At 42.5% G+C, this 10,287-nt stretch overlaps 1 protein-coding gene and 1 long non-coding RNA gene across 2 annotated transcripts in view; one reads left to right on the top strand and one right to left on the bottom strand.

Moving 5' to 3' along the window:
- jph1b (junctophilin 1b) overlaps nt 1-4,142 on the bottom strand; it is an 8,777-nt gene extending 4,635 nt beyond the window's left edge. Inside the window, 6 exon segments of the mRNA XM_067253160.1 lie at nt 977-1,041; nt 1,043-1,216; nt 1,218-1,316; nt 1,319-1,522; nt 1,524-1,744; nt 3,549-4,142. Of these exon segments, the coding sequence (XP_067109261.1) occupies nt 977-1,041; nt 1,043-1,216; nt 1,218-1,316; nt 1,319-1,522; nt 1,524-1,744; nt 3,549-3,927 (1,142 nt within the window). The 5' untranslated portion in view covers nt 3,928-4,142.
- On the top strand, nt 3,324-7,573 carry LOC136959575 (uncharacterized). The gene is made up of 3 exons (XR_010878751.1): nt 3,324-3,360; nt 6,787-6,920; nt 7,026-7,573. It is a non-coding gene; the product is annotated as an uncharacterized lncRNA (long non-coding RNA).
- Nucleotides 7,574-10,287: the final 2,714 nt, after the last annotated feature.

Genomic DNA, 10,287 nt, shown 5'->3' with positions numbered 1-10,287 from the left:
ACCAACCATAAACCCCTGAGCTAACTGTCCGGCCATAAATTGTTTTTAATTGTTTTTAATTTCTCATTGAAAGATTGTGTTGAGAAGAAGTGGTTTAAGTTCCTTTGGGAGAGAATATGATACATTATTGCACACTGAACAGTAAGTTTAAAGTCAGTAATAATGTTTTACAATATCACTTAGAATTGTTCACAGAACATTATCATAGATAACAATGTAACAACATAAGCATTACCACATTTCAGCATTTGACCCAGACTTCCCTCTGGGTCAAACCCTGAGAACTATCTCCATTCTTCATTTTACTCCATCAACAAGAGGGAGAGAGAGAGAGAGAGAGAGAGAGAGAGAGAGAGAGCGAGAGCGAGAGAGAGAGAGAGAGGGAGGGAGGGAGGGAGGGAGGGAGGAGGGAGGGAGGGAGGGAGGGAGGGAGGGAGGGAGGGAGGGAAGGAAGGAAGGAAGGGAGGAAGGAAGGAAGGAAGGAAGGAAGGAAGGAAGGAAGGAAGGAGGGAGGGAGGGAGGGAGACCACCAAAGGCCTCCTAATCATCACTCCCTCACCCCACCCCATCCATGTCCCCACATCCCCTACCCCAACATATACTTGGGTACATGGGGTGCACCTTAGTTGGGTTTCATAACCCTTATCCTCTGATTTCAACACTTTTTTCTTACAGCCATCTAGTCCACACCGCACAGGTGTCTAGGTGGTGAGAACCCAAAATTGGGTTGGGCCACCCCAATACCCCATGTCCCCTACTCTGAGGACGTGTCGAGATCTGAGCTGGTCTGACAGTTCTAAGAAGTGTAACAGGTCCACTTTCCACTCTGATTGCCTTGTTAGGATAAATGACACATTACTGATACCTTTCCAAACCCCAGACCATAGAGATCCATATAAGAGAAGTCATGCTGATCAGGACACAACATTAGAGACCATTTACTGGGACTGGCCCCTGTGAATAGAAACCTGGTTACCTTGATGTAGCGATCTCTACTTTTGTCCTGGCGATGGCTGCAGCGCGGATGGCTCCCTCCACGGCCCCGGTCCACCTTCTGTTTGGTTTTGGTGTTCCTTAGAGGAATGAGCTGCTTCCTGATGCCTCTGGCCAGCACATTGTTTTTGTACTTCCCCTCTTCCTTGGTGCCATCCGGGAAGATGGTGCAGCCGTAACCATGGCGCTTGTTGTTCATCCACTCCCCCTCGTACTTCATGCCCGTTGGAGCGCTCGCTGACCCCGAAGCCGTTGCGTTTGTCGTTCTTCCACTCGCCCATGTACGACTCGGTGGTCAGGGCGTCCACGTTGTCCTCCAGAGGGGGCATAGTCGTCCGCCATGTCCCCCCTCGCCGAAGCTGATGGTGGAGTTGGCGTCGCTGGAGCTTATGCGGCTCATGGCGCCGTCGCTGCGCGCCGAGCTGCGCTTGCTGGAGATGGACGAGCGGGAATCGGACTTGCGCAGCTGTCGCAGGCTGCCGAACAGGGACCCCCGGCGGAACAGGCCCTTCTTCTTCTCCGGGCCGCCCCTCTCCGTCCGAGTGGAAGTTCAGGACGAAGCCGCCCCTGGTGCCGGCGGGGCTGTCGGAGAGGTTGTCATGGAGCACGGTGCCGTTGCTCTGCTCAGAGCGAAGGGAGGCCAGGGAGGTTCGTAGAGGGGAACGAATGACAGTGGCCATGCCGTATGGAACGCTCTGGCGCACGCCGTAACCATGACGCATCCCACCTGTCCACTGGCCCTGGTATGTACCTGCCAGGAGAGAGAGGACAAAGGGTACAGAACAGCCAGTCATGTCAAATGTTTGATGTGAAACAATTGATGACTAAGCGAATCAATGAATGAAAACACAGACACAGGTGAACCCTCTCCAGGGCCTCATAATATTATAATAGCTATAATAATAAAGCTCAGTTTTGTTAATGGTACCAAGGTGGCACCAATGTGAAATTTGTCAGTTTAGATTACAGAACCTTTTTGTGAGTGTGGAACTGCCAGCAGTATCTACAATAGGCTTCCAAACTATACATTGACATGCTGGTTAAATCCATGGAGGAGAACTTTGGCAGTACGGTTTTGGCAATAAAAGGCACAGGTGCCTTTTATTGCCATAAATGATTGCCTGTGCCTAGTACCTTTTCATTTGGTATGAAAAGGTACTAGCGCCTCTCAGCTTGCCTCAGCTCACTGATAGCTCCAGGAGGAGGGAGAATGTGCTATTTTAAATATGGAAGTAACTTGAGACATTGGGAAGTTTGTCAGTCTGGGCCAAACATAACTCCGCCTACCTTGCTATGTGAACTGATCATAGTGGTACAGAAAGGTCTGACTGAACTTTTCAAAATTGAAATCATACTTTAAAATCATAAAGTAGATTAACTAAGGTTTCACTCACACTAACAGTAACGTGGTTTCTGTCATCCCATCATACTTTTTTGAAGTGTTGAATTATGTTATTGATTGATGATTTTACCATAGTCCTGAGAGAGAGAGAGAGAGAGAGAGGAGAGAGATAGAGAGAGAGAGAGAGAGAGAGAGAGAGAGAGAGAGAGAGAGAGAGAGAGAGAGAGAGAGAGGAGAGAGAGAGAGAGAGAGAGAGAGAGAGAGAGAGAGAGAGAGAGAGAGAGAGAGAGAGAGAGAGAAGCTGCAGGTGAGAACTGGATGCCAGGTTTGACCTGGCAACTCTGGCTGGTACACTTTGCTCCTCATAGATGGCCTGAATTTCAAGTAACCTACACTGCGGAAAGTTTTAGTTCATGTTGCTCAATTAAAAGATCATCTGATGCAAATAGCTTGGCAACGGCAAATATATATCTGATTTGTTCAAAATGTTCAAATTCCAAGATTTCGGAACATAAAAACATTCAAGAGATACAGAAACGATAGTTTCAGAATTCTTTATGATGGCATTTTAGGGGACCCCACAAGAGTCATAGGTCAATTTAAACCCTGTCCTAAACATACCATTGTGTGCTGGCGTGTAGCCTACATATTCAAAAAGTCTTGAAGAATCTTGAGCAAACTGTAGCCCTAACAGGCGTGTTTAGGCAGAGCTTAAAACAACTTTCAAACCACCTGTTTTTTCAAACGTCTTAGGTTAACAACCTACAGTGTAGAAAAATATAAACTACCCTGCATTAAAAAGACTTCCCCCTAACAATACTGAACAGTAATTTCCATGAAACGAATAGCGAGATAATCGATATTTGTCTATATGTCTGTGGCTGGTGAAAAAGCCTTTTGATTTTCTAGAGTGGATGACGTTTCTATTTATAGCCGTGACCTCTATGGGAGAGTTGGGCGCTGTTGCGGCTGACCAGTCCCTACATATCAATATAACTTCGTTAAGGCAAAATGGAGTTGAGTTCGTGAGTTTTCCGGAACACTTCCATACAGATACATTGTTTAAAATGATTATTATTTCCCCAAAACGTTGAACTATTTGATGTGCTACCACTGCATAAGGAGTCTAGATCTGCATGACCAATCAGCACTTGTTTCGGCTTCAATCCAAAACTATGTGGGGTGTATCCACAAACTGTTGCTGCAGGCTCACCTCCATCCCCGTATGTTTCAACCCCATATCCATCTTGCAGACCGTTACTCCACGTCCCGTCGTATCTGGCCGGGGTATTGAGGCTTTGACGTACCCCATATCGGCCTTTAAATCCATGAGTCCATTCACCGCGGTAAATCCATCTTCCTTTCGATTCCACGCCGAGTCCGTGGCGTTTCCCCTGCGCCCAATAGCCCTGATAGACGTTGCCGCTGGGCCAGGTGTAAACACCAACTACCTCAAAGCCGTTTGACCAGGATCCGGAGTACTCACCCTGGCCCTTAGGCCCGGTGCAGATGCCATGTCCGTGGGCTTTCCCATCCTCCCAACCACCGCAATATGTGCCACCATCGTCAAAATCGAACCGTCCGCCCGTCATTCAGAAAATGAGGGTATATGGGGAGAGCAAAGCCCAATGTTGCGCGGTCCCTCGAGAGTCCAGAACGAATTTTAAAATATAAAGGAGGGTGCTGAAGTGGGAATCCAGGGGACAGTAAGTCGAAGTTCCGAGGCGATTAATGATTGTCGCTGTGGGCATTTGTGTTTGTCGGCTCAAGCGGTAGGCTACGTGGGAGGGTGAGAGAGCGGTGCCACCGTGCCAGAACTGCTCCTGGTGAATTTTATGACTCGCTCACTCTCTACTGTACTTCCAATCTCCAGACCCCCCCCCCCCCCCCCTCTCTCTCTCTCTCTCACTCTCTCTCTCTCTCTCTCTCTCTCTCTCTCTCTCTCTCTCTCTCTCTCTCTCTCTCTCTCTCTCGCTCTCTCCCTCTCTCTCTCTCTCTCTCTCTCTCTTTCTCTCTTTCTCCCGAAGGTTGCAAAGAAGAGAAAGAGACAGTTTTATTCATTTTTTAAAAACTTTTTTAGAAATTGGCAGATTATGGATGGCTATGCCAAACTTTTAGAATTATTGGTAAAGACTGTAGGCCATCTGGTTAAATTAATTATACAAAATGTCTTTAAATGAATCAAGAATTATTTTCAATTCTATTAGGACTGAAGAATGAGGCCTATTTATCTTCACATCCTGGACTGGGATGATAGAAATGTGCAGTGACGATGATGAAACAACAGGGACATCTACTGGCACAGAATAGAAAGACATCAGAGGCACACAACTCAAAATGGATCTTCAAGTACCACAGGGTGTCAGTGTACCCTAACTGCTCTTGTTTTAGGATTGAAACAACCTATAACTTGATTCCCACACTAATGGTACAGTGCATATTCTGCAGAACAGTGGGAGGATCCCTTAAATATAACTACATTTTGACATTTACATGCATATTTACATGCATTATGTAAATTATGTCATAAAGGACCATCACATTTGTAGAAATGAAAAGTAAGAAATGAATTCCTTTATTCGGATGAGTACCATGTTAGAAGATTGCTTATTGCTCCAATGCTCTGCACCATAACACAATATACAATGTAACCAATCCTCTCAGTTAGACAGGTACACAGTTGAACCATAATTAGAACACCTAAAAAGGAGGGGGGGGATAAATATAGTTCAAAGTCCTTGTGATGTTATGCTCTCAATCAGCTCTCAATGCCTCTTGTTCAATCAAATTAGTAGGTCGGAACTCACTATAATACTTGTTATGAAAAGGAATTAGTACTGTTCTGTTTGAGGGATAAATAACTAGTACTGTTCTGTTTGAGGAACGTGCAATCAATTACCCCAACTGTTAATGGATTATACCAACATTGAAAGAAAAACATTTTATAACACACAAGGAAATGTTTTCCTTAAAATAATGGGTGCACTTTCATTACACCAAACTGTTTGACTTTGGAAGTAAAATCATCAGTCACTGTATTCATATTTGTCCACAGTTGTTACAAAGGGGGGTTCTTACTTTAGCATGGTTTCTTATCGGCCCTCATGTATCAGCTAAAGTCAACACGAGTGAATTACATCATTTACTTTTATAGAAACACTGATTTCAGTTGCTGTGGGGGGGGCAATTGAGTTTTTGCCATTATGTCACATGTTGTTGTTCAGGCAGTTATTGTTGAAGCTTAACACACAGACACACACACATGCACACACACACACCACACTCACGCATACCACAATTGGCTATGCAGGGTATAGTACTGTACTGTTATTATCTAAATATCCTTCTCCTTAACTTACTTTGTCATCTGCACAGACAGGACTGTCAACCATTACTATTATGTTCTCATGACATGTGAGGATTGTTGGTGATAGAAATGCACTGCATTAACTTACAAACTAAGTAAGATGAAATGCAACATATTGCTATTGCAGTTATTAAATCAGTAGTGAACTCAGTGGAAAAAGGCACTCTTGAACAAATCCAGGACTATTTGAGTATTTCTCTATATATGGTACTACAAATCCCTTCTCTCTTTGGATGCATAGCATACTGAACACATATTCAGCTAAGATAAAAATCTTGAAACATGCGTATACCTTGAAATCAAAACACAACATTTCAACCTACACATGTCTAAGTGTGTAGGCTATATTTGTAGCAAGATTCAATGCAGTTTGAGAATAAAATAAAATATTAGACCAGCTGGTGTGTGCTTTGAGAATCGTTTCTAAACTCAGCACAATTACCTATAGACTGAGGATTGTATTTCCAATAAACCTCTTTTAGGGAGCTAAATGAAAAATGTGGTTTGTATTCAATCATGACATGATTCCAGAAATAGAGCATATCCTTTTCTGAACAATTTTAGTCTTTTGGTGGTTCACCACATCTTGAGCACAAGGCTAAGAAGTATAGTTGTAATGTTGCAGTTTGCTGTAGTGGTACACACACACAGTGTGCCCCACAAATGAAAACTTTTTACAAATCAGAGGTCAAAGAGGAGAAATCAAATGGCCTTTTGTGGATGTTTCTTTCTTTTAGTCCTTGAATGGTCTGAATTTTGTTACCTTCTTCCAAATCGCTGGCTTGGCATTTAGACTGGATTTGTGTAAAGGATGATCAAGCCAAAATCTCCTGGATTTGGATGGTGCTTTACAGCCCAGAAACAGTCCTAACTGATGTTGGAAACAGTAATCGTTCATCTCACAAACAGATTTACAATTCCTGTACATAGTTTTCTGTACTTTATAGCGTCTGCAGTCAGGCAAGTGGATCATACAGTAGCATTCCACATTTAAACTATTGGGAAGTCCAAAGAAATTTAATGCCACAGGAAATATCAGCACTCACTTTCTGACCACACTTTTTGAATGTCTGATGTCACACAGGAACAACATTGAAGCTTCTTGACCAAAGAAAATCATGCCACCGAGTTATGGTGTTGCAGTCTGTGGAGGATAAATTAATTCTCACATTCTCAGCAACTACTGGAAGATCAGAGGACTTTGGATGTGCAATGAAGGTTAGGGCAGTTGGAATTAAAAAAAAATCGCTGCTAATTGTCAACTAACTGACAATCACTAAGGAACAGATTCATTATTTTACTGTACGCTCTCTGTTTTTCCAGCCCAAAATCAAGATCTGCTGTTGCTTCATCCTTGGGCTTGGGATCAAAACAGCAAATCACAAGAAAAGTCCTCCTTCCCTCTAGACGAAAACATCTGCTTTTTGATGAAACAAGCTACTATAATGTAATTGGCTTGATGGCATTTTCATATTTGGCAGAGACACAGCAAAAAAGGGAGGGGGAACCCTGGTTCTTTCATGCTTCAACGCTTTAAAGATATATAACAGTGAGAACATGTTATTCGCCAGCTGGTGAGGTTTGTTTTGGCCCAGATTTGGTTGCTTTGTGTGTGGCAGCCAGCAGTCCATGGCTGTCCTCTGAAAATACTCTCACAGTTACCACAGGCCCCACACCTGTTTATTCACATGTTAGATTAGGGTATACAATCAACCACATGGACTGATAGCATCCAGTATGACGCTGTATGATGATGTGCAGTATATTGTATGATGACATTACTGATACATGGACCGCAATCCATGGAAATTAAACATATATGTTGGGAAGAAGAATCAGTTGTTGTTACATATGCTCTTGTAAAGTACTATATAAATGAATGAATCCAAAGTGCATCTGGTATGATGTGGTACACAGCTTGTTTAGTTTTTTGGAGGGATTGTCTTGACAACTTTACCCAAAGAGCACAGTTTTCTTTTCCTAGTAGGTATAGCCATGCATGTTGGGAAATATTTTGTTACAAACAGAGATGGGCTAGAGCATAGATAAATAAAATGTACACTTAAGGTTTGCATCTGGTATTTACACAAGGATGCATCTAGAAGCAGAAGGACCAATCAGACAAACAGGTCTTGGGTGTGAGAGACAATAGAGTGAAGTCTCTCCACCTTTCCAAACAACCCATTGGCCATCGTAGTGTGGGATCTGAGCTAAGACCAGGCACATGCAGATCTCAGAAAACATAATTCTCATGGTCATTATTTCTGGTCGTCAGCCAGCAAACTTCCATGGCCTGTGAAGTCCCAACCATCTGAGGAGGCCAAGTGTGGGTCAACTGTCAGTATTAAAAGTAATTAATTTTTTAAATATTTTTTATTCTAATTGAGATGACACCATAATGAACTGATAAGCAGAATTATTAACTTATTACTTTCTACAATAAAATGATTATGGGTTTATCTTAATGCTAACAATGGGAAACAATGTGACCTACAGTCTATTTGTTTACACACATTATTCCTAGATCGAGAAAAAAAAAGAAGCCTTTTGGATGCACTTTACCTAGTAAAGCTAGTGGTAAGGCAGCTTGATGCTAACAAAAACAGCCAAATGAAGGCTTAAAATCCACAGAGAAATACTGTGGGCTTAGCTAGACTGTTTCTGTTGGCCAGGACAGATGATACATCAGCCTCCCCTCTGTTCCAGCTGTGGCAGAGAGATGGGACGCTGCCACTTGTTCAAATCTGTCAGGCCTCATCCAGAAACAACCACTTCACTCACTTCACTTAATACTTCCTAGCTCAAACCCTGCATCCTACTACCTAGAACTAATATTATCTAGAACTCATATTGCAAATTCAGCAGATTCCCCTTAGAGTTAAGGTTTGGATTTATAATGTATGTACTGTATGGAGAAGGCTGAAACAGAAGGCTTTTAAGGTAACTGATCATTGTGGACATTTATGAGTATTTGCCTAAACTAGCCAACTGGGTAAAAATACCAATGCCTGTTTTGGTCATTTATGTGTTTGGTGGTTTAACGGGATTCAGTAGTTTTGCATTGCAGTGTCTAAAGGTGGTCAAGTCAAACTGGGTTTCTTTAAGGCCTGACCCCTGCCAATATGTTAGAATATGACAGGGTGGAGTGCAGATGAGTTCCAGCAGGCACAGAAGAGTGTACTTTAACTTTTAAAAGGCCGTCGATGTGAGAGTTCTATAATTGCAGAACTCCAATAAGGTCCAGATGACCAGAACCGCACTGTGCAATGGAGGGGGTTTGCAACCACTTTAGTAAAAAGAAAAAAGAGCCTTCGCCCCCGCTGTCGTGTATTGTAGGCCCTGAATGTCTCTATCCAAACACATTAGAAATGTTGGCTAAGTTCAGCATGTACAATAGTAGACAACGACGTAATGGCCCCAGAGGTACATAGGTGGTGACTATATGGTAAATTCAGGCAAAAGACTCATAGCCTTGGTTAGGCAAGCACCATATTTGTGGCAGGTGATTCTCTTATGTTCCCAACTAAGTTGAACACATACTTCCAACAGCAAGGGATTTCAACGTTTCAACAAAGAGTCCCAGCTGTACAGTGCACCTTTGGTTGGCCTCCAGATAATATATATATAGCCATAGAGTGGACAGGACTGCCTGACACCAGGATGTTAGCTGAAATGGCTGGTTACCACTCTCTTCCAGTTTAGGAAGTGATGTAATCATCAATGGCTGCTACCAACTTATCTGCCAGCATTGAACTACTCCACCACCCCGACAAAGGGAGAGTACAGTAGGTTCACATGCTATTCTAACAGATGTTCAGCATACTTCTCTTTTTTTTGCCAGCAAAGCAAACATTTACGTTTGATGATCTCGTCTTTAATTTGAACATTTATCTTCATTACTAAAATTGTCACAGGTTGCATTACACATATCAGTTGTCTTTGTTCCTAAACATACAGCCTTATATCAAATCATAGCAGGCTATGAGTCCATTGTTATCATCAATTGTACTATCCAGAGTAGAGTACAATAAAGCAGATGAAAAACAAGACTGTGAAAAAAGGGTAAAGAAGATAGTCACACTATATTTCATGTCCAACTTGCCAAGAAAATTAAGACCAGCTTTGTTTTTTCCCAGCTTGGCAAGGCTATTTTCACAGGGGGGAAAACTGCTGACCCTAACTGAATCTGACACTAAACAAATAAAAGCTGTAATTAAACTGACAATAAGCCAAATGGAGCCCATATTCTGCTCAAGTAACTAACAAGCATTGTTGCACAATGTTTCAAAGGGAAAATCGGATTGACTTCCAGTCATTTGGTATGACACTGATTATGTTTATCTTTACACCAAACAAGTTTAACAATCCAAGGCATGTCAATGTTGACCTGGAATCCAAAAGAAAACTTTGGGAGGATCCCCTTCTAATGTCAATAAAAATCATTATGTGATGAATAGCACATCATTGTGTTTTACAACTAACAGTTTTTATTCAAAAGGACTCACACAGTTCACAGCTTCAAACATCAGCTTTGGACGGCGATATAAAACCTCAGTCCATTTGAGAGAATGACATGCTGTTCATT

This window comes from Osmerus mordax, chromosome 16, assembly GCF_038355195.1.
Source record: "Osmerus mordax isolate fOsmMor3 chromosome 16, fOsmMor3.pri, whole genome shotgun sequence".
Classification (NCBI taxonomy): domain Eukaryota; kingdom Metazoa; phylum Chordata; class Actinopteri; order Osmeriformes; family Osmeridae; genus Osmerus; species Osmerus mordax.
The sequence above is the reverse complement of the archived record's forward strand: the minus strand, read 5'-3'. Positions and strand labels throughout refer to the sequence as shown.